The sequence below is a fragment of the Phoca vitulina genome, unplaced genomic scaffold (assembly GCF_004348235.1).
Source record: "Phoca vitulina isolate PV1807 unplaced genomic scaffold, GSC_HSeal_1.0 scaffold7, whole genome shotgun sequence".
NCBI lineage: Eukaryota > Metazoa > Chordata > Mammalia > Carnivora > Phocidae > Phoca > Phoca vitulina.
This window is the reverse complement of record NW_022589710.1, coordinates 10884596-10908903: the sequence shown is the minus strand read 5'-3', so window position 1 is coordinate 10908903 and position 24308 is coordinate 10884596. Positions and strand designations below refer to the sequence as shown.

The window sequence follows — 24308 nt, the reverse complement described above, 5'->3', positions numbered from 1 at the left end:
CCCTAATAAGCAAATGGTATCCAGAAAATATAAAGAACTGTTATAACTCAGTAAAAAGACAAATAGCCCAATTAAAAAATGGGCAAAGGACTTGAATAAACCTTTCTCCAAAGAAAATATACAAATAGCCAGTGAATACATAAAAAGATGCTCAACATTAGCTATCAGGGAAATGCAAATCAGAACCACAGCAAGGGATGCCTGGCTGGCTCAGTAGGTAGAGCATGCGACTCTTGATCTTGGGGTTGTAAGTTCCAGCCCCACACTGGGTATAGAGATTACTTAAAAAATAAAATTGTTAAAAACAAAACAAAACCACAGTGAGATACCCCTTCACAGCCACTAGGTGGCTTTAATCAAAAAGACAGGTAAGTGTTGCCAAGGATGGGAAGAAATGAGAGCCCTCATACAGAGTCATTGGAAATGTAGTGGTGCAGCCGCTTTAGAAAACAGTCTGGCAGGGGGCGCCTGAGTGGCTCAGTTGGTTAAGCGACTGCCTTCGGCTCAGGTCATGATCCTGGAGTCCCTGGATCGAGTCCCGCATCCGGCTCTCTGCTCGGCAGGGAGTCTGCTTTGTCCTCTGACCCTATCCCCTCTCATGTGTTCTCTCTCTCTCATTCTCTCTTTCTCAAATAAATAAATAAAATCTTTAAAAAATAATAAAAAAAAAAGAAAACAGTCTGGCAGTTTCTCAAAAGGTTCAGCATAGAATTACCAAGTGACCCAGCAATTCCACTCCTAAGTAATGAGATATGAAAGAGAAAGGAAAACACGTTCACACAAAAACTTATACACAAATGTTCATAATAGCATTATTCATAATAGGCAAAATGTGGAAACAAACCAAATGTCTATCAGCTGATAAGTGGATAAATCAATGTGGCATTTCCATATAATGAAATATTTAGAAATAAAAGGAATGAAGTACTGGTTTACACAATAACATGAATGAACTTGAAATTTTATGCTAAGTAAAGAAAGCCAGACAGAAAAGACCACATATGATTCCATTTTTTTTTAAGATTTTATTTATTCATTTATTTGAGAGAGAGAGAGCACATGAGAGGGGGGAGGGTCAGAGGGAGAAGCAGACTGCCTGCCGAGCAGGGATCCCGATGCGGGACTCGATCCCAGGACTCCAGGATCATGACCTGAGCCGAAGGCAGTCGCTTAACCAACTGAGCTCCCCAGGCGCCCCTCCATTTTTTTTTTTTTTTTAATGAAATGTCCAGAATAGCAAATCTGTTGAGACAGAAAGCAGGTGGGGGGGGAGGGGGCGGGTGAGAGGACATGAAGAATGACTGCTGATGAATATGGGGTTTCCTTTTGGGTGACAAAATTGTTTTAAAATTGATTGTAGTGATGGTTATACAATTGTGCGAGCACACTAAAAACCGTTGAATTGTGCACTTTGAGTTATACGTATGTGAATTCATCTCAGTAAAGCTGTTACAAAAACCATTTAGAAAGTAGCTGGCATGTGTGGTATTCATGGTTTAAGTGTTCACTCTAATGATGATGGGGGTGATGGGGTAGTGGTGGTTGTGGGTAACTATTAGAAACGTGCAGCGTATGTTATTGTGAAGCATTCTCTTTTATAGGATCTCCTCTATCGAAGATCTAGGTCACTAGTGGATTATGAAAATGCTAATAAAGCACTGGATAAAGCAAGAGCGAAAAATAAAGATGTTCTGCAGGCTGAAACATCCCAACAATTATGTTGTCAGAAATTTGAAAAAATATCTGAATCTGCAAAACAAGGTACTGTTACCTTACCCTTTAATCATAAGGTATACTTTATAATATATTATATAAATTAAATAGTTAATCCTAATTTCTTTTGTTCACAGAACTTATAGATTTTAAGACAAGAAGAGTTGCTGCATTCAGGAAAAATTTAGTGGAACTGGCAGAGTTAGAACTGAAGCATGCAAAGGTATTGTCATATTAAAGGTTTAATAATTTAAGTGACTTATAATTTAGAAATGAGTCCGTTATGGGGTACTTGGCCGGCTCAGTTGGGAGAGTAGGTCACTCTTGATCTCAGGTTCATGAGTTTGAGCCCCATGTTAGGCATAGAGATTACTTTTAAAAAAAAGGAAAGAAAGAAATGAGTCCATTATGGAATTGATAATGATTCTTTAATGACAGTTTCCTTCTACAGGCGTACTGTAAGAAGTATTCCTGAATTAGAATTAATTACAATTGGAATTATAATTTTTGAAGGTTATTTTACTGCTTCAAAATAACTTGGTTTTAGGAAATAAACATCCTTCTTCCAGGGTTTTTTATAGTGTTTATTTACTTCAAATTAAGCCCTTTCTTGTAGTTAATAGAAAGCTTCGGGGATGCCTGGATGGCTCAGTTGGTTGAGCATCCAGCTCTTGGTTTTGGCTCAGGTGGTCATCTTGGCATTGGGAGATTGAGCCCTGCGTTGGGCTCCTGGCTTAGCGTGGAGTCCACTTGGGATTCTCTCTCCCTCCCGCTCGTGTTCTCTCTCTCTCTCTGTCTCTCTCTCTCTCTAAAATAAATAAATAAATCTCTATTTTTTTTTAAAGGATAAAGGTTGGCCCAAACCTTACTGTAATTTTAAAACTAGAGAATTTTAGAATTGAGAGGGATTTTACAAATCATCTAATTCAAACAAGAATAATATCTACAGTTTCTCTAAATGGTCAGCTCTGCAAGACTCTAGTACCTAATATGGAAACCAGTATCATTTTTTGACTAGCTAAAAAAAATAAATCTCTCATTAATAAAAAAAATTTAGGGCGCCTGGGTGGCTCAGTCGTTAAGCATCTGCCTTCGGCTCAGGTCATGATCCCAGGGTCCTGGGATCGAGCCCTGCATCGGGCTCCCTGCTCAGCGGGGATCCTGCTTCTGCCTCTCCCACTCCCCCCTGCTTGTGTTCCCTGTCTCACTGTGTCTCCCTCTGTCAAATAAATAAATAAAATCTTAAAAAAAAAAAAAAATTTAGGGGCGCCTGGGTGGTGCAGTCAATTGGGTGTCCAACTCTTGGTTTTGGCTCAGGTCATGATCTCAGGTTTGTGGGATCGAGCCCTGAGTTGGGCTCTGTGCTCAGTGCGGAGTCTGCTTGAGATTCTTTCTTCCTCTCCCTCTGTCCCTTTCCCCACTCTCTCGCTCTATCTCTCAAATAAATAAATAATTCCTTAAAAAAAATAAACTTAAAAATTTATTTAACATATGCTGTCTTCAGAGGGACTGAAAACTAAAAACATATTCAAAATTCCCCAAACTATAAGTATTAAATTTAAATAAATTTTAAGTGTTTATTTTTTGATATATTGATAGCATTTATACTTTGAAAGTCATTAAAAAGCTTAAAACTGCACTAAGAGTTTTGGGGCACCCCATAATGAACACAAATCTACTTCTGTGTAACTTTGACACATTGGTCAAAGTTTTGTCATCTAAATTAAGAAAGATAAGTTTAATTTCTCTTACAGTTTACCCTCAAATATTTATATAGTTTATATTCTGTATATATAGTCTCCTCCAGGCTAGATATCCTTGGGCTAAATATTTTTTATCTTATACATTTCAATAAGCTTTTTATATTATTGACCTCCTGTCATTGCTGTTTTAAAATATTACACCTGGAAATGGAAACACTTCTGTACACAGGCTGATTTTTTTTTTTTTTTTAAGATTTTATTTATTTATTTGACAGAGACATAGAGAGCACAGATAGGCAGATCGGCAAGCAGAGGGAGAGGGAGAAGCCGGCTCCCCCACTGAGCTGGGAACCCGACGCTGGGCTCGATCCCAGGACCCTGAGATCATGATCTGAGCCGAAGGCAGACGCTTAACCGACGGAGCCACCCAGGCGCCCCTGTGCACAGGCTGATTATTGTGCACATTTCTTCTTACAGCGTGCTTTATATGTTACAAGGGTTTAAGGTGCCATCTCGTACCAGCTTGTTTTGGCCTATAGTCACACCTTCTCTTCTTCTTCAAAGTCTTTTCTTGAGCTCCAGCCTATAATTGTGTGTTTCATTTTTTTAGTAATCTTTTTCATTTTTGTGGTATAAAACACATAAAATTTACCATCTTAACCATTTTTAAGTGTGCAGTTCAGCAGTGGTAAGTATATTCACATTGTTGTGCAACAGGTTTCTAGAACTTCTTCATTTACTGAGCATTTAAGTTTTAAAATGTAATTGTAGACCATATTTGTGTCTATTAAATTTTAGCTTGCTAGTTTTAGCCTAGCATGAGATCCTTTGGAAACTTTAATTTGATCATATAGTAGTACTTGACTATTAGAGTGGTTATTGCTCCAAAGTGATAGACATATGTAATTTGTATGAACTTCCCTTTTGTGTCCTTATCTAAGTTGTAATTTAAAAGATTGATCAGGGGATGCCTGGGTGGCTCAGTGGGTGAAGTGTCAGACTCTTGATCTCAGCTCAAATCTTGATCTCAGGGCCATGAGTTCAAGCCTTGCATTGGGCTCCACACTGGGTGTGGAGCCTTCTTAAAAAAAGAAAGAGAGAGAGAGAGGGAAAGAAAAAAAAGGAAGGAAAGAAAGAGAGAAAGTGAGAGAGAGAGGAAGGAAGGAAGAAGAAAGAAAGAGAGAGAGAGAGAGAGGGAGGGAGGGATCGATCAGGACCAAAGGAATCAATATTTGTTCATCTAATTGTAAAAGTACATAGAACCCAAAAAGGCTAAATTTTTAGTTCCCTTCCTTTCTTTCTATACTAACTGATAATAACTTATTAATTAATATTATTTGGTTGTAGTTATTTGGATAGTTATGAATTCACCTACTTATACTGTCATCAACCATTTTTTCTCCACTTTATCCATGATGGATATACGTATCAAATTCCTCACTAAAATCAAGATACATGTTATGATTTCCTGGTCTAATAACCCTCTCAAAAGAAAATGTTTTGATAAAGCTGGCATGATTTATTCTTACTGCACCTGTGTTGGTTTCTAATGTTCACTATATTTGTTTTTTGTGTTTTTTTTTTAAGATTTTATTTATTTATTTGACAGAGAGAGACACAGCGAGAGAGGGAACACAAGCAGGGGGAGTGGTAAAGTAGTAAAATATAATAAAATAAAGGAGTAAAAATAACCATTTAAAAATAAGAACGCCATTCCTGGCTCAGAGGCTATACAAAAATAGGTTGTAATTTGCCAGCCTCTCTTTAATTTATTAACAAAATCCTTGATAGTTTATAACCTCTTTAAAAAGAATAAATATAGGGGTGCCTGGGTGGCTCAGTCGTTTAGCGTCTGCCTTCGGTTCAGGTCATGATCCCAGGGTCCTGGGATCGAGCCCCCATCGGGCTCCCTGCTCGGCTGGAAGCCTGCTTCTCCCTCTCCCACTCCCCCTGCTTGTGTTCCCTCTCTCGCTGTGTCTCTCTGTCAAATAAATAAAAAAGAAAAAAAAAGAAAAGGCAAAAGAGGGACGCCTAGGTGGCTCAGTTGGTTAAGAGTCTGCCTTCGGCTCAGGTCATGATCCCAGGGTCCTGGGATCGAGCTCCGCATCGGGCTCCCTGCTCAGCAAGTAGCCTGCTTCTCCCTCTCCCTCTGCTTGCTACTCCCCCTGCTTGTGCTCTCTCTGACAAATAAAATCTTAAAAAAAAAAAAAAAGGCAAAAGAATATCATGATGTGATAATTTTACAAAATTTATATTTATAAATAAAGTTTTATTAGGATACACCGAAGCTCATTCATTTATGCTTTGTCTGTGATTGCTTTCATACTACTATAGCAAAGTTGAGTAGTTAAAACAGAGATGAAATATCTCTCAAAATCTAAAAATTTTTTTTTTTTTTAAGATTTTATTTATTTGAGAGAGAGAATGAGCAGGGAGAGAGAGAAGCAGGCTCCCCACTGAGCAGGGAGCCTAACACGGGGCTCGATCCCAGGACCCTGGGGTCATGACCTGAGCCGAAGGCAGATGCTTAACGACTGAGCCACCCAGGCGCCCCTAAAGTCTAAAATGTTTACTACATATTTAGTCCTTTACAGAAAAAGTTTGCTGACCCCTACTACATAGATTCATATCAGCCTCTGACTTCCAGATATTGTACTTTTCAAATCCTTTCTGAAAAGTGTTCCCTGTGTTGAAATTTCTGATAGGTCTTCTAGTCCAGTGGCTCTCAACTAGAGGCAGTTTTGCCTCCTGGGAGACAGCAATTTCTGGAGACATTTCTTGGGTAGAAATGTCTCTACCCACTTAGGTAGTCAAAACTAAGGGTGGGTGGGATAGTACTGGTATGTAGTGCGTAGAGGTCAGGGATGCTGCTAAACTTTCTACAGTGCATAGGACAGCCCCCATAAGAGAGAATTACACAGCCCAAAATATGTCAGGAGTGCCGAGATTAGGGGGCGCCTGGCTGGCTCAGTCAGTGGAGCATGCAACTCTTGATCCTCAGGGTTTAGGTTTGAGCCCCACATTGGGTGTAGAGATTACTTAAATATAAAATCTTAAAAAAAAAAAAAGTGCCAAGGTTGAGAAACCCTGCTCTCTTTTTTTTTTTTTTTTTTTTTTAAAGATTTTTTTATTTATTTGACAGGGAGAAAGCCAGAGAGGGAACACAAGCAGGGGGAGTGGGAGAGGGAGAAGCAGGCTCCCCGAGGAGCAGGGAGCCTGATGCGGGGCTCGATCCCAGGACCCTGGGATCATGACCTGAGCCGAAGGCAGACGCTTAACGACTGAGCCACCCAGGCGCCCCCGAAACCCTGCTCTCTTGTCTCAGGTTTCTTCTTGATGATTTTGTAAATCTGAACAAAGTCCCATGTTAGTCCCAGGAATCCATATGAAATATTCTAAAAAGATTAGACATTAGTTAAACTTGGAGCCAGATGATTTGAAACTACTTTGGATTTCATTTATTATAACTAGGGTATGTCTTGCCATGTAATTGAAATCTGGTTATAACAGAAAATTAGGTAGTTAGGTCACTTTTGTGTCCTTGAAGATAGTCTCAGATACCTTATTAATAAAGTGTCAAATGTATCAAATGTAAAAAAAGGAAGTGATGATACTGTCTATGAGGGTGTGGAGTCCTCATGCCCTGTTGGCGGGTGTGTGGGTTGGTGCACACCCTTCTGGAGAGCATTGGCAGTATGTCAAATGAAGGATGTGTGTCTTTCGACTTAGTCCCACTTGAGGAATATACCTGTAAGAAGATAATTTCACAAATACAGACAGGGCGCCTGGGTGGCTTAGTCGGTTAAGTGTCTGCCTTCAGCTCAGGTCATGATCCCAGGACCCTGGGATCGTCAGTGTCAGGGAGCCTGCGTCTCCCTCTGCCTGCCCCTCCCCCTGCTTGTACGTGTGATCTCTCTCTCTCTCTCTCTCTGTCAAATAAATGAATAAAATCTTTTTTAAAAAAGGTTAAAAAAAGAAAGTCACATGCTCTACTGACTGAGCCAGCCTGACCGCCCCCCGCCACGTCTTTTTAGACTTCCTGAATCTGGAAAGTTCCTGAATCTTCATATTTCATAACATTGGACACTATTAAAAAGCACAGGTCTGTAAAATCTCCCTCAATTTGGGTTTGTCTAATTATTGAGTTTAGATTCTCCACTTGCGGCAAAAATACCACAGAAGTGTTGCTCAGACCTCCTTATTACGTCAGATCAAGAGACACATGCTGTTGATTAGCTGCCTTACTGGCAGTGTATGATCTTGATCATTTGGTTAAAGTGATGTCTTCGGGGGCGCCTGGGTGGCTCAGTCGTTGGGCGTCTGCCTTTGGCTCAGGTCATGGTCCCGGGGTCCTGGGATCGAGCCCCGCATCAGGCTCCCTGCTCGGCTGGAAGCCTGCTTCTCCCTCTCCCACTCCCCCTGCTTGTGTTCCCTCTCTCGCTGTGTCTCTCTCTGTCAAATAAATAAATGAAATCTTTAGAGAAAAAATAAAGTGATGTCTACAGGTTTCTCAGTGGCAAAGTTATTATTTTACACTTTGAAATTAAGTATTCTGTGGGGAGATACTTGGGACTATGTCAATTAAATACCCAGCACTTAACCAGCACTGTCCCACAGAATTTTGTGTGATAATGGAAATACTGTATAATCAGCACTGTCCAGTATGGTGGTCACTAGCCACATGTGGCTGCCAAACACTTGAAATGTGAGTAGTGCAACCGAGAAATTCAAACCGAGTTTTTATTTAATTTCAATTAACAGAAATTTAAATGTTCTGTAGCTGCATGTACCTAATGACCACAGTATTAGCATTTCAGCCTTATATTGTTTTTAGCATCCAGTTATGACTTCCCTGAGTCAGTTATTGTGATGGTTGCCAAATGGTCATTTTCTAATTCCATCATTGTATACATTTTAGTTGGCTTTCTACTCTAAGGAAGAAGTTTTCCTTCACCCCCATTTATAAATCGTTGTAACCGGGGTGCCTGGGTGGCTCAGTTGTTTAAGCATCTGCCTTCGGCTCAGGTCATGGTCCCGGGGTCCTGGGATCGAGCTGTGCTTCGGGATCCCTGCTCGGCCAGAAGCCTGCTTCTCCCTCTCCCACTCCTCCTGCTTGTGTTCCCTCTCTCGCTGTGTCTCTCTGTCAAATAAAGAAATAAAATCTTAATAAATAAATAGTTGTGACCTATATGCTTATATTTGTCTTTACACATATCTGAATTTGGAGGCCAGTTCACATGTTTTACAGATGGCTACACAGGTCTGCATTTTATTTTATTTTTTTAAAAGATTTTTATTTATTTATTTATTTGACAGAGAGATAGCACAAGTAGGCAGAGCGGCAGGGAGAGGGAGAAGCAGGCTCTCCACTGAGCAGGGAGCCTGATGTGGGGCTCGATCCCAGGACCCTGGGATCATGACCTGAGCTGAAGGCAGCCGCTTAACTGACTGAGCCACCCAGGCACCCCCAGGTCTGCATTTTATAGAATACTTTTGTATGTGATCTTATTACTTACCTTTTTTTTTTTTTTTGAGAGAGAGAGAGATCATGAGGGTGGGGAAGGGCAGAGGGAAAGGAAGAGAGAGAATCTCAAGCCGACTCCCCACCCAGCATGAGCCTGATGCGGGGCTTGATCTCATAATCGTGAGGTCATGACCTGAGCCGAAATCAGGAGTTGGTCACTTAACTGACTGAGCCACCCAGGTGCCCCTCTTATTACTATTTTTATAAAAATTGCTATAACGTATCACTTTAGTCATTAAAATATACATTATATATGTTATACATTATATAATCATGTAATATAATACACATATTTTAATGGCTTACAGTCAGAAATGTTCAGGGGCACCTGGGTGGCTCAGTGGGTTGGACGTCTGGCTCTTGATTTTGGCTCAGGTTATGATCTCAGGTCATGGGATTGAGCCCCGTGTGGGGCTCTGCACTCAGCGGAGAGTGTGCTTGATATTCTCTCTCCCTTTCCCCCTGCTCTCTCTCTCTCTCTCAAAATAAATAAATCTTTTCAAAAAAAAGTTCAGTAGTATAACTTGGACACAAAGAGCATATTTTATCTCTCATTAGATCATGCCAGGTAATTCCAAACAATAATATTGGTCTAGGTGGAAATTTCCTGAAGAATCTGGTATGTGGAAAATATTGTACATGAAACCAAGTATATAATTTTATGTCTTTAAACAGTTATTTCTGTATAATGAGTAGCTGTTACCCAAATTCTGTTGTCTTAATAAATTTAAAGTTACGTGATTTCTAGTGCTGTATATTTTCAGTACAATTCTTCCAGGCTCTCTGAGCGTCACCGTTTATTCTCCCTCTTTTTAGGGTAACCTACAGCTGCTGCAGAACTGCTTGGCGGTGTTCAACGGAGACACATAAGCCACACTCCACCTACAGTTAAAAAGGGCTGCCTTCCTTCAGATTTTATTTTTGTTTTCTTAATGGTATTAAGCATTTACTGCTCACTGGAAACAAAAGAAACAGCCGTCAAAGTGCATCTACTCTCCTTTTTTCCGAGAAACCACGGAGCGGCGCCGTCCCTGGGCTCTGCCAGCGTGCGCGGTGGGACGCCGCGCCCCTGCACCTGTGCGCCCCTTGTGGCCGTCGGCCCTCGCCGTGCGCGCCTCCTCTCCCGAAGCCCCAAGTTCAGGCTTGTTTTAAGTAGCCTCTGTAACTGTGTTTATTTTATGAATAGTATTCCTTCTGGCTGCCAGTCTTACTTACTTTTAAGTACTCTCTGAAGTTTAACCCTTTTAAAAACACATGTTCAAACAAGATAAAGATTGCCCTTACCTTTTTTTGAATTTTGTTTTTAAAAAACATTGTATACCACCTTAGTTCATTCATGTATCCTGGTAAAGCATCTTAATCGGACTTATTTTTAATTAATGAACATTTCTTAGAAGTTTTGGGACAGATTTTATGTAATCTTTATAAGTATGATTTCTGATGAAAAGCAAATGCATTAGTATGTTTGCCTTAAACTTGTAGACTAAACCAACTATTATCAAATAAAGTGATAACAGTGATAGTTTTTAACTCTGTGGTCATTGTATCACTCTAAAATTTGGAGTAGCTATAATAAATCTACTCCTTTATTCTGCTTTACAGTGCAGGTCTTAGTTTTTCCTTTTTCTTTTTTTAAATGGCATATTGAATGAAGTTTATCAAGTCCCTTTACAAAAGGATGAACTGCTTCTCTGTGTGCTTTTAGCCTTTTATAGAAGGTGGAATTGAGCAGAGGCAAGTTAGAAACAGCCATTTCTAAAACACAGGAGCAGACAGAACAGTCTGTTATGGTTTCCTGAATTCTATCTCTAGCTCAGCCAAGGAACCGTGAGACGTGCCATTGAGCCCACTTGATCGTTATACTAGTGTATAAATTGGTACGTAGAGAGAAAGAGTATATAGGGAACAGCATTTGTCGGTGGGGGAAAAATTGGAATATTTGGACTAAAAAGGGTACAAAAAGGATACTAATTGTCAGTAGTCAATTCCAAATATTACTGGTCTTTTTAATGTAAATTAACATCAAGTCATTTCTAATTTAAAATTAGGTTGTGTGGTTTGATTTTTTTCACTAACATCTCTTCCAGTTGGAAACCACAAGCATTTGGGTTGGTCACCCCTCGTTTAAATTTTCCCAAACCCTGGTTTAGGTCTTAAGGGTAGTCACCGTGATTCCGGCCTTGCATGTTCTCTTGCCTTACTGGTGTGCTGGTTAATGTTCTTTCACTGATGTTGTTCCCTGATGCCATTTGAACTTGATTTTTCTGTTGCCTGAGAAATCTCTGTGTTTTGTCCTCCTTCATGTCTCCTTCCCTGGTGAAAATATGCCCGTGCGATGCTCTCCAGTGGGTGAACATGGGCCAGAGAGCCCTAGCTTCTGGATTCCGGTGCAGTCCCTTCGCTGGCTGCCCTTGTGGCCTCAGGCAGGTTCGCTTGACCTCTGTCTGCCTCAGTTTCTCTACTACAAAGGACATATTGACCTACCTCACAGGGGTGTTGTGAGGATTAATAAACATTGGTACAGTGCTTTGGAAATGTGAAGATGCTGTGTAAATGCTAAGAAATAGTGAGTACACAGGGCGCCTGGGTGGCTCAGTTGGTTGAGCATCTGCCTTCAGCTCAGGTCATGATCCAGGGTCCTGGATCCCTCTGCTCAACGGGGGAGCCTGCTTCTTCTCCCTCTCCCTGCCCCCTGCTCATGCTCACTCTCTCTCTCAAATAAAGTCTTTTTTAAAAAAATCAAAATAGCAAGTACAGGGCAGAAAGCTATATACAGTGTTCCACATAGCCATCAGCTAATCTGTACCAAAAAGGTCTTTTTGGGGAAAGGGGTAGGAGAGTGCTTCGTACATCCCTTGGTCCCTGGTTTACATTTTTACAGTGTGTGTGTGGGCGGGGGTAGACTGGAAGCAGCAGTTACATATTAGAGCATGTGTGGGAGGGTGCTTAATAAATACACCTATAAATGAGTTGACTACACTATGCAAGGGCCTTCTCATAAAACACTAAGATAACGTATATTACTTCCTCAAGGACCTACTTCAGGAGAGATTCTACTTCGTACCTCCAGAACAATTGAAATATTCCATAGTTTACTGCTAGTTCCTGATTAAAAAAAAAAACAAAAACAGCCAGCCTTGGTTTCACTGCTCTTGAGCTGTGGCATTCATTTAACATTTATTGGCTGTCGTATGCCTAGGGGCACAAAGGAGAAACAGGAGGACACCCGGTAGCAGAGACAAAGCCCTGCTATCGGGTTTCCTACAGGGGACACTATGACAGGAAGAACGCGACCTAGGCAGTGAGAATGACCCAGGGTGTGAACAGTGGGGTGGGAACCAGGGGAATGAAGGTTGTGGGTTTTACGTGGTGAGGGTGGAAGATGGCAAGAAAGGAAATTGCAGAAGAAAGTGGGTCACAGCAATTGCACTACTAGGTATTTACCCCAAAGATACAAATGTAGTGATCAGAAGGGGCACCTGCACCCCAGTGTTTATAGCAGCAATGTCCACAATAGCCAAACTATGGAAAGAGCCCAGATGTCCATTGACAGATGAATGGATAAAGAAGTGGTGTATATATACATGGAGTATTACGCAGCCATCAAAAAGATGAAATTTGCCATTTGCAAGGACATGGCTGGAACTAGAGGGTTTTATGCTTAGTGAAATAAGTCAATCAGAAAGACAATTACATGATCTCACTGATATATGGAATTTAAGAAACAAAACAGGGTCATAGGGGAAGAGAGGAAAAAAGAAAACTAAACCAGAGAGGGAGACAAACCATGAGACTCTTAATCATAGGAAACAAACAGGGTTGCTGTAGGGGAGGGAGATTGATGAATGGGGTAACTGGAGGTTGGACATTAAGGAGGGCATGTGATGTCATGAGCAGTGGGTATTATATTAAGACTGATGAAGCACAGACCTGTACCTCTGAAACCAATAATGCATTATAGGTTAATTGAATTAAAATTTTGAAAGGAAAGGGAAAAAAAAGGGTCAGGTCAGTGAGCTTTATAGACTGGGCAAAATGTCTGCACCTAGTTTGGAAAAGCTTATACAATATTAATGTACTGTAGCAAAACTACAGAAGTTGAGCTCAAACTGATCACTTTGAAGAAATAAACTAGAGTAAGACAAGGCCGGTTCAAAAAGAAACTGGCGGGGGAGCGGGGGAATCGGAGTGGTTCAAGGCATTATAAACCATCCCGCCAAACAAACTCTATTTGAGTTTTTCAATGCTCCATTTAAGCACGGAACCACCTGAACGTGGTTACCTACCACCCACTCAACAAACACTTGTTTTCGACACTATATTTTTACTTGTAAAAAACTATAAACTTAAAAGTTCTATGAAAAAGTACCAAGATTTCTAACCGCAAACCGGGCATTACGTAAAACATCATAAAACTACCTAAAAAGCTCTCAATCAAAACGACAGCAAGTAATAGTAAAAACACACCGAGAACTTTGAAAAACGCTCTCGAACAAGGCCGCGAACCCTGCAAAAACTGTTATTGAAGTACAAAAACCAGGGGAAAGCGCGAACGCAGTCCCCCACTACCACAAATTATGCAGTCGAGTTTCCCACATTTGGGGAAATCGCAGGGGTCAGCACATCCGGAGTGCAATGGATAAGCCTCGCCCTGGGAAAACCACCTTCGTGATCATGGTATCTCCTCTGCCAGGTAAGTATGCTTTGCTTGCCCCGCCTCGGCCCTCACGCTCGCGCTCGCCCGCTCCTTACACACGGTCACTTCCCTCCCGCCGCCCCCGCGACCCCCGCGACCCCCGCGCCCCGCACCACCCCCGCCGCCACCCCACCCGCCCGCACACCCGCCGCGGGCGCCTTCGCCTGGCCCCACGCCGGACCCGCGCGCCCGGGCGGGGCGGGCCCGGCAGCCTCTGCGCGCCTGCTCCTCTGCATACGCCACGCCCTCGTCGTGACGTCCCCCGAGCCCCGTCTCCCGCTCTGGGACACCGGCCGTCCTAGTCCTCGCGGAGACCGCGGATGCCTGGGGGGCAGGGAGGCGGGGTGCGGAGCGGGCGGCGAGGGTGTCAGGACCTGCAGGGGAGACCCGAGAAGGCGGGGTCCCGAGGCGCCCAGAAGTTGGAGGCCCCATTGGGAGTGGGTTAGTCGGGCTCGGGTTTGGTCTCACCTTCCTTTCAGCAAAAATTGCACGCAATATGCAACAGAGAGTCAACTAAACGTTAAATACCAAGATGAGAGTTTTGTCACCAATTTAACATAAAATTGTTTTAACCCTCATTATGACCTTTCAGGTTACGTGGTAACCTAATCTTGCAACACTGAAAGAACATTTGAACAGAGAGCATCAGGGCAGGGAGTCCGTTCACAGAGTAGATGCGTGGACTGGGGAGGGTGTTGAATGGTCTCTGGAAAACCAAATGAACAGAAATGTCAGATTTCCATCCTGCGGGGTTAGGTTACCTCTTTCAGGCTGCCTAGATTTGTCTTTTCTTCTTCTATACAAGAAGATCCTTTCTGGATATCAAGTGGAGGTAAATTTAAATATCCTCTGCAGATATGAGCAAAATGAACTGTTATATATCACCGAGTGATCGCTGCTCTGGAGCAAAGCAAGGCAAGAGACAGGACTGGAGATTATAGGGTCAGCAAAGGCTTCCCTGAGGTTCTAGTAGCAAAAAGATCCAAGGAAACGTAGTAAAGCATCCTTTTTGATTGAAAAAAGGAGAATTATCAAAATCAAGAAATTCACATTGATACAATATTATTACTCTACAAGCATTATTCCATTTCCATTAATTGTCCCAGTAATGTCCTTTATAGCTAAGGAAAATTCAAAATCATGTGTTGCATTCAGTTGTCATGTCTGTTTAACCTACTTTAATCTGAAATAGCTCTCATGTAATTCTTTGCATTTCATTATGTAGGCATTTTTGAAGACTACAGGCCAGTTATTTTATAGAATATCCTTCAGTTTTTGAGTTGTCCTGTTTCCTCGTAAGTACATTCAGGTATGCATTTTTTCTTTAGATTTTATTTATTTATTTGAGAGAGAGAGCGCGCACAGAGGGAGAGCGAGAGGGAGAAGCAGGCTCCCCACTGAGCAGGGAGCCTGATGCGGGGCTTGATCCCAGGATCCTGAGATGATGACCCGAACCAAAGGCAAACGCTTAACCGACTGAGCAACCCAGGCGCCCCTCAGGTATGCATTTTTGACATGAAGACCACATAAATGATACTGTCTTTTATGGGTTTGCTCATGTCCCTCCCCAAAATATGTTGAAGTCCTAAGCCCTGGTACCTATGAACATGACCTTATTTGGAAATAATATCTTTGCAGGTACCATCCACTTAAGGTGAGGTCACTAGAGTAGGCCCTGATCCAACGTGACTGTTTTCCTTGTAAGAAAAAAATGCCATGTAAAGATACTTGCAGACAGAACACTATGTGATGACACAAGCAGAGATTTTAGTGATGTAGCTGCAAGCCTAGGATTGACTGTCACCACCAGAAGCTAGGAAATGGCAAGGAAAGATTCTACTCAAAGTCTGAGAGAGCATGGCCCTGCTGGCACCTTGCTTTTGGACCTCTAGCTTCCAGAACTAGGAATGAGAGAGAACACATTTCTGTTCTTTTAAGCCACCTAATTTGTGGTACTTTATTATGACAGACCTAACAAATTAATAGTGCCCTCCTCTGGGCATCACATTTGGAGGCACATGAAGTCAGTTTGTTCAATTATTAGTAGTCTTAACATTGATTACTTAGGGGAGCCTGGGTGGCTCAGTCGGTTAAGTGTCAACTCTTGTGTTTTTTGTTTGTTTGTTTGTTTATAGTTTGATGTATTTTAATAGCAAACTTACAGGAACAGCACAGAAGACAGACAACATTAAAAACATGTACTTGCATGTAGGACAACTCAGAGAAGTATAGCGAATGGATGGATCTACTGTATGATAAAAATGCTACAAACAGGGACACCTGGGTGGCTCAGTCGTTAAGCGTCTGCCTTCGGCTCAGGTCATGATCCCAGGGTCCTGGGATGGAGCCCCATGTTGGGCTCCCTGCTCAGCGGGAAGCCTGCTTCTCCCTCTCCCACTCCCCCTGCTTGTGCTCCCTCTCTTGCTGTGTATCTCTCTCTGTCAAATAAATAAATAAGATCTTCAAAAAAAAAATGCTACAAACAACATTTAGTTGCCGTCAATAAGAAATTTACTTGTTTTAAAAAAATCCAAATGCTCACATTGTCCAGAAAAATTTAACAGTTTTATTTATAATTGCTATAAAGTTGAACTGCTGAAAGGTGTTCACTGAAACATTTTTTTTTAAGATTTTATTTATTTATTTGAGACACAGACACAGAGAGAGAGAGCATGAGCAGGGGGTGAGACAGAGGGAGAAGGAGAAGCAGGCTCCCCGCTGAGCCAGGAGCCCGATATGGGGCTCGATCCCAGGACCCCAGGATCAGGACCTGAGCCGAAGGCAGACACTTAACCATCTGAGCCACCCAGGTGCCCCTTCACTGAAATATTTTGACTTGCATTAATGCTATATGTCCCCACATTTATATTAAAAATTCACACACAAATGAAAATGAAAAAACTACCAATACCTGATTTCTGTCCCTTATTTTTCCACTTGCAATCATATACTTAGGTACATTTGATCCCATGGGAAAAAAAATATCTAACGTTCAGAACTACCAATAACAGGAAGAAGAGAAAAAAAAATTTTTTTAAAGAATGAAATGTTTTCCATCATAGTGGATTCTTAAGCACGTTCTCCACGTATGCGGCGCGCTAGCTGGATGTCTTTTGGCATAATTCTGACACGTTTGGCATGGATAGCACACAGGTTGGTGTCTTCAAAGAGGCCCACCTGCAAAGCACCAATAGCTGCACTCTGGAAGCGCAGATCTGTTTTGAATTCCTGAACAATTTCTCGCACCAGACGCTGGAAAGGAAGTTTGCGGATCAGTTCAGTGGACTTCTGATAACGTCTAATTTCACGGAGTGCCGCAGGACCAGGCCTGTAACGATGATGTTTCTTCACCTCTCCAGTAGAGGGCGCACTCTTGCGAGCGGCTTTTGTAGCCAGTTGCTTTCCTCGGTGCTTTACCACGGGTCCATTTGCGGGCAGTCGGCTTTGCACGAGCCATGGTACAGAAACCTCCTTACTTACCCTCCTTCTCCTTCGGCTGGAGCTCGGCGACCTAGAGGCGGCGCTGGCGTTGGCGAGCTACGGCGTTGCAGCGGCGGCTGCGAACACCGCAACTCCTGGTTTTGGCTCAGGTCATGACCTCAGGGTCGTGGGCTCGAGCCCCCCACCCGGCTCTGCACTCAGCGGGGAGTCCGCTTGGCCACAGCAAGCAGGGGGGCGGGGCAGAGGAAAAGAATCTTCAAGCAGACTCCCCGCTGAGTGTGGATGCCCATGGGGGGGGGGGGGCTTGATATCAACACCCACGAGATCATGACCTGAGCCGAAACTAAGAGTTGGAGACCTAACAGACTGAGCCACCCAGGCACGCCTAACACAATATTTTTTAGCATCCATTGATGACTCTTGCATCATAATTGACAAATGTTGATTTTCTTTCTTTTTTTTTTAAGATTTTATTTATTTGACAGAGAGAGACACAGAGAGAGAGGGAACACAAGCAGGGGGAGTGGGAGAGGGAGAAGCAGGCTTCCAGCCGAGCAGGGAGCCCGATGCGGGGCTCGATCCCAGGACCCGGGGACCCTGACCCGAGCCGAAGGCAGACGCCCAACGACTGAGCCACCCAGGCGCCCCCCCCTTTTTTTTTTAAGATTTTATTTATTTGACAGAGAGACACAGAGAGAGAGGGAACACAAGCAGGGGAAGTGGGAGAGGGAGAAGCAGGCTTCCCGCTGAGCAGGGAGCCCCATGCGGGGCTCGATCCCAGGACCCTGGGACCATGACCTGAGCTGAAGGCAGACGCCCAACGACTGAGCCACCCAGGCGCCCCTACAAATGTTGACTTTCTAATTCCATCATTCATTCTTCATGTATTAGTTGGCATTGTATTGAAAGAAAGAACTTTCCCTCCTTCCCTATGTACTATCAGTATGAACTCATGGTTGTTATTTCTTTTTTAAGATTTTATTTACTTGACAGAGAGAGAGAAAGAGAGCACAAGCAGGGGGGAGGGGCAGGCAGAGGGAGAGGGAGAAGCAGGCTCCCCACCGAGCAGGGCTCAATCCCAGGACCCCCAGGACCATGACCTGAGCAGAAAGCAGATGCCCAACCAACTGAGCCACCCAGGCACCCCCATGGTTGTTATTTTATTCTGTTGTTTGTGACCCATAACTGTTTTTAAATTTATTTTGATGTTCAAATGTTCCCAGATTGGGCCTATGAAAGCCCCTTCAGGGTGGCTACTGTGGATCGCTTCTCGGCTTTTTGGCTAAGATCAAGTGCAGGGTGGCTACTATGTCCTTTCGACATGTCCATTAAATTTTTGGAGCATTTCCTTATCTTCTGGCAAAAGATGTTCCGGGGCCATTGTCGACCTCAGAGAGTCGGGGACCTGGGGCGCCGAAGGAACTGAGAAAAAGAGACGACAGTATAGCGAGGCACAGGGGACCCCAAGCAAACAGCCCGAGGTCCCAAGGTTTATTTTCCATAATCTAATATACCTTCTACAATGATACAGATCTATAATGATTTACAGCAGGGGCTTAGTAAGGCACATTCTTCCACGTACCCAGGGTTAGTTAAGTGAAGCAGTGGGAGTGGAGAAGGAATAAAGAAATCTGTAACTGGCTGTGATCGATTAATTGTAAACACCATTGTACTCGGACCTTAACACAGGATAAGAGAACACAGAAGGGAGCGCACAGTGTGCTGTTTACAGCTGGCTTCCTATCTGCAAAACATCTGCTGTGTACTTTAGAACAGACCACACACATCCCAAGGGCATTTCACTCTGATCCTTTCGGGTTATTTTTAACCCTGCAATCTCGAGTTTTCTCAGAGATCTCAGAGTCTGAATGAACATGCACCAGTGGTCATTGTGGTGTTCTGTTTCCCACAGGCCATTTTGTACTTTTCTTGACCCCTGAAAATTATCTATTTCTCCAAAGAGGCCTGGTTCTTTTTAGTGGACAATGGCATTTAGAAAGCAATATCATGGCAGTAAGTATGCTTAATGCTACTGTCTTTGCTTCTAGTCCTCTTTAGTGAATAGAGGTAAACAGTTTCCTACACCTATCTGTATCTACTAAAAAATAATGAGCCCAGACCGATACCTTCAATTCCAACTTTCAGTTAAACATACATAGTTTCTTCTTGCCCTCCACCATTCCATATTTGCATCTCTTTTCTCCAGCCGTGAGAACCTTGACTCCCCAACACCCATTTACTCATTAGCTCAATCCTACAATACATGCAACATTAGTACAGAATTGTTACAACCCGGTAGCTATGAAATACAAACCTACTATGGGACAGTTCAGTATTTGTTTGCACTTCTTGTCTTTAGACTTGAAGATGTGTATAGTCAATGTACTGTGTCCAAAAGTCATTTCAGTTGGTTATTTTTTTCTATTTCAGTGTGGTTACACTATTCATCTGAGATAGTTAGATTCAGTTATGCTCATATTCAACTTTAGGAATTTTCCCCCTGCAATTAAAAAATATATGTAAAACAGTAATAGAGTTGCAAAAGTCAGAATTACAAAGAAGGTACACTCAATAAAGCATCACTCTCTCCTTCCATTCACACCCCCCTCCCCTTACTATCATCAGTTCTGGTTTACTTATTAGTTTTGTGTTGTTTTTTTTTTAATTTTTTTTAAAGATTTTATTTATTTATTTGAGAGAGAGAATGAGACAGAGAGAGAGAACATGAGAGGGGGGAGGATCAGAGGGAGAAGCAGACTCCCTGCTGACCAGGGAGTCCGATGCGGGACTCGATTCCGAGACTCCAGGATCATGACCTGAGCCGAAGGCAGTCGCTTAACCAACTGAGCCACCCAGGCGCCCCAGTTTTGTGTTTCTTTTTGCAAGACTATAATTTTCTTGTTTTCACATTTTTCCTAGACAAACGATAGCATACTACATATATTTTTGGACTTTATCTTTTTCACTTAACATAGTTAACATGTCATACATAGGGAAACCTACAAGTCAAGCAAATCTGCCCTAACCTGCTTGAGGCCACTGGTCAGCCAAAGAAAAGGTAAAAGTAGAAACCCACGGGGAGCTGACTAGCCCAAATACGGTGATTTCTCAGTGGGAAAAAGGTTAGAAAAAGATGGTGAGAAAATCAAACGCCTCAGTCTAAATTTAAACTACAAACTAGTATGGGTCGCCTGCCTGGATCAGCGAGTACAGAATGCGCCTGCGGGTGGAGTTCAAGACCCACGCTGGGTGTAGAGATTACTTTAAAAAACAAAACCAACAAAGAACAAAACTATAAAGTTCATTTTAGCTTGAAAAATCAGAGTAGATCTCTCCTAAGTCCTCTATTTTCAACCCCCAGGGGTGCGAAACACCAGCATCGGGACGTCACGACGAGGGCGTGGCGTATGCAGAGGAGCAGGCGCGCAGAGGCTGCCGGGCCCGCCCCGCCCGGGCGCGCGGGTCCCGCGTGGGGCCAGGCGAAGGCGCCCGCGGGGTTGTGCGGGCGAGTGAGGTGGCGACGGGGGTGGTGCGGGGCGCGGGGGTCGCGGGGGCGGCGGGAGGGAAGTGACCGTGTGTAAGGAGCGGGGCGAGCGCGGGGGTGAGCGTCGAGGCGAGCGACCAATGCATACTTACCTGGCAGGGGAGATACCATGATCACGAAGGTGGTTTTCCCAGGGCGAGGCTTATCCATTGCACTCCGGATGTGCTGACCCCTGCGATTTCCCCAAATGTGGGAAACTCGACTGCATAATTTGTGGTAGTGGGGGACTGCGTTCGCGCTTTCCCCTGTTTATTCCTGTTTACTAAAAAAAAGGTTTGTTTAGTTTTGTTGATGTGGTTTTTTTAAATACCGTTATTGTTGTGGTGGTAGGTTTTTGTCGTTAGTACTTTTGAGGCTTAGAAATAAAATAATTTTACTCAATATAGTTAGACTTTTCAAGTTGGCGCTTGAGTATAATTTGTATCAATATCGTGTTAGTTGCTCCATGTTTCTTTTCTTTATGGCGTAGGTACGTGTTCCCGGACTTCAGCAACCGGTGGATACCAGCAACGAGAGCTATGCTGCTAGTTGGCTCCGTTGACCCTTCTCTGCCCACCGCTTGGGGTTCCCAAAACAGATCAAGATTCTCTGGGTTTTCTGGAGTCGAGAGAGAAGAAAACACCAGTGCCGGTTTGAACTCTTTGCCCTGCCTGGTTCCGGGTACTGTAACAAGCTTTTCAGATCCCATCTAGCGTGTCTCCCAAAACCACTACCCACCCAGAGAGTCCCACCTTTTAGGATACCTTTCAGCCATGAGATGCTGCAGTAATGGGAACTCACTCTGTACGTTTTCTACAATGCCTTTTCAGATTCTCCCTCTGTAGGGGATGTTTCTCTGCTTTGAACTCGTATGGGATAATGTACCATTCACATGCCATGGATTTCTCTGGTTTTCAACTGTTGTTCCACCCAACTTTTTTGAGAAGTAGAACACTCTCCCCGAGTCACAGTGATGTCGAGGAGGTACCTGTTGGGGAGCCCATTTTCTCTTTTCTGGGACTCATGGCTCTCCTCAGGGGGATATGCCTTTACAGTATGTTCGTTCTGCTCCTCAAAATTGGGTCATTATTTACTGATTCCCATAAACTTAAAATCGAGAGTTAGGGGTTCTAAGGAGTTGGCTATGGTCCTAGGACCTACAACAGGACAAATAAACTCAGGGAATTGCCAAATGAGACTGCCATTTTGGAGTGGCTGTTGGGGAGTTTTGTGTGCACATGATGAGCAAGCAAAGAAAAGTAGGAGTATGTAGCAGAGAGGCTTTCCTTGACTCCCTTGTCAAAACCTTTAAGCCCTCAACCCCAGTCCCTTCTCTCCATCCCATCTTCTCTATCCCTTAACCACTTTTTTTTTTTCCTCTTCTACTTCATATTACTTGTTTGCTTGCTTCTGTCTCCCTGTTCCATTCTCTAGCACGGCACAAAAACACCACCCCAAAACCTGAGAGCTTTGAAACAGTAACAGTCATCTATTTTGAGCACAAGTATGCAACTTTGGCAGGCATTACTCTGCTCCCTGTGTTTGGGGCCTCAGTTTGAGATTGAAGCAGCTAGGGACTAGCTATGCATCTCTCTTTCTATGCATCTTTCTCCACAAAGCCTTGGACTTCCTCACAACATAGCAGCCTCAAAGTAGTCAGCCTTCTTACATGGTATCTCAAGTCTCCCAGACAGGGTTCCCAGAGACCCAAATGGAAGCGGTAAAATTTCTCCTGACCGAGTCTCAGAATTCCCTGAACAACACTTTTGCCACATTCGATTGGTCAAGCAAGTCACTACATTCCAGTTTCCAGGGGAAGAAATAGACCCACCTCTCCATGGACAGAGTAGCAGAGATAGGAAAGTTACCAGTTTACAGTCTAAAAAATTGTGTCCGCCTCACCATCTAAAGGCAAAATTCTCCCCTGGGTGGCTCAGTCGGTTTAACTTCTGACTCCTGACCTCAGCTCAGGTCTTGATCTGAGGGTCATGAGTTAAAGCCCGGTGTTAGGCTCCACACTGGGCATGGAGCCTACTAAAAAAAAAGAGAGAGAGAGAGAAAGTTGAACAGATTAAATGGAATGTTTTGGCAATTGTGAATAGACTAGAAAACATAATAGTATACTTACGTTTTTTTTTCAGGTGTTTTAAAATACTTTCCCTTTTAGCAGCATTATGTACTTGGCCACTGCATGATTTGCTCAGTGGATGAAGTTTGCACTTCGTCCTGGTTTTCTGTCTTCAAGGTTAGACTTTCCTTTCTTTCTTTGACTGTTATTTTCCTTTAGGGTGTTTTGGTTTGTTGTTGTTGTTGTTGTTGTTGTTGTTTTTTAAAGAGGCAGCGATGGGCAGAGGGAGAGGTAGAGAGAGAGAATCTAAAGCAGGCTCCAGGGGCGCCTGGGTGGCTCAGTCGTTAAGCGTCTGCCTTCGGCTCAGGTCATGATCCCAGGGTCCTGGGATCGAGCCCCACGTCGGGTTCCCTGCTCGGCAGGAAGCCTGCTTCTGCCTCTCCCACTCCCCCCTGCTTGCATTCCTGCTCTCGCTGTCTCTGTCTGTCAAAAAAATAAATAAAATCTTTAAAATAAATAAATAAATAAAATAAATAAATAAATAAATAAAGCAGGCTCCATGCCCAGGGCAAGCCAGACTTGGGGCTAGATCCCACCACCCTGAGATCATGACCTGAGCCAAAATCAAGAGTCAGCCGCTTAACCCACTGACCCAGGCGCCCCTCCTTTAGGTTTTACTAGGCTCACTTGTGTATGTTGAAGAAGTTCATATATTGAAGTAGTTTATGACAGGCTTACTCAGGAAGATACCATGAAAAAATGATCCTTGTTAAGTTGGTTGGGGGAAATCCTATACTTAAGCGCTTAAGGGGGGGGGCGGGGGAGTGTAACTGGACCCAAGTCCATCTGCCTGATGCGTACAAAGCCAATCACTGAGACATCAGGTATGCTGTAAGGAAAGGGGCTTATTTGAGAGGCAGCCAAAGGAGGAGATTGGAGAGCAAGCCACAAATCCGCTTCCCTGAAGGGGGAGAGAACAAGTTTTTTATAATCATAGGGGCTGCATTACATACATATTGATGAAAAGAGCAGAGAAACTTATGACTATGCAAGAGGAAAGATGGAGCATGCGCCTTTAGGAAGTGTGTATGTAACATACTCCCCATGTTCACTTTGCGTGGAGACTTAACATCAGAAAAAAAGCAAAATTCAGCCCCTCACATCAGGAGGTTATCTTAGGATATGGAGAAGGGGCTCTGGGCATGCTCCAAGAGCTGGTATAAACTGGATGGGGTCTTGGGTTGGTTACCTTGGGTTAGCAATATAGGTCAGAGGCTAGAGAACCATATTAGTTGACCTTGAATCCAGGCTTCTGCAGAGACAGCTAGTAGATTTGTTAGTGGGGTTAGAGGGAGAAACTGTTCTCTGAAAAACAAGCTTTAAATTTTCTGCTAGCTTCAACCTCATTAATCGTATAGGACACATTTTCAGGAGGGGGAAATGTCCTCATAATAATCTCTCCAGTGTGGATGAGCTAGCTAAAACAAAATAGACTGAAACTTCCTTTTCGCTTAAGGGAAGGTGGGGTCACTCTCTAGTTGGGCCCTCGACTGCCCAGAGCTGGGAGACCAGGCTTCTCGGATCTCCCATCCTGGTCCTGACACCCTCGCCGCCCGCCCCGCACCCCGCCTCCCTGCCCC

General features: G+C 43.4%; 1 protein-coding gene, 2 non-coding genes and 1 pseudogene across 3 annotated transcripts in view; 2 read left to right on the top strand and 2 right to left on the bottom strand.

The window, feature by feature from the left end:
• SNX6 (sorting nexin 6) overlaps positions 1-10460 on the top strand; it is a 55383-nt gene extending 44923 nt beyond the window's left edge. Inside the window, exons 12-14 of the mRNA XM_032404934.1 lie at positions 1602-1761; positions 1851-1936; positions 9757-10460. Of these exons, the coding sequence (XP_032260825.1) occupies positions 1602-1761; positions 1851-1936; positions 9757-9810 (300 nt within the window). The 3' untranslated portion in view covers positions 9811-10460. The remainder of the gene's footprint in view (positions 1-1601; positions 1762-1850; positions 1937-9756) is intronic.
• Positions 10461-13477: 3017 nt separating this feature from the next.
• Positions 13478-13641, bottom strand: LOC116633392. The gene has a single exon (XR_004299677.1). It is a non-coding gene; the product is annotated as a U1 spliceosomal RNA (small nuclear RNA).
• Positions 13642-16665: 3024 nt separating this feature from the next.
• Positions 16666-17093, bottom strand: LOC116632617 (annotated as a pseudogene).
• Positions 17094-20705: 3612 nt separating this feature from the next.
• LOC116633380 lies at positions 20706-20869 on the top strand. The gene has a single exon (XR_004299666.1). It is a non-coding gene; the product is annotated as a U1 spliceosomal RNA (small nuclear RNA).
• The last annotated feature ends 3439 nt before the right edge of the window (positions 20870-24308 follow it).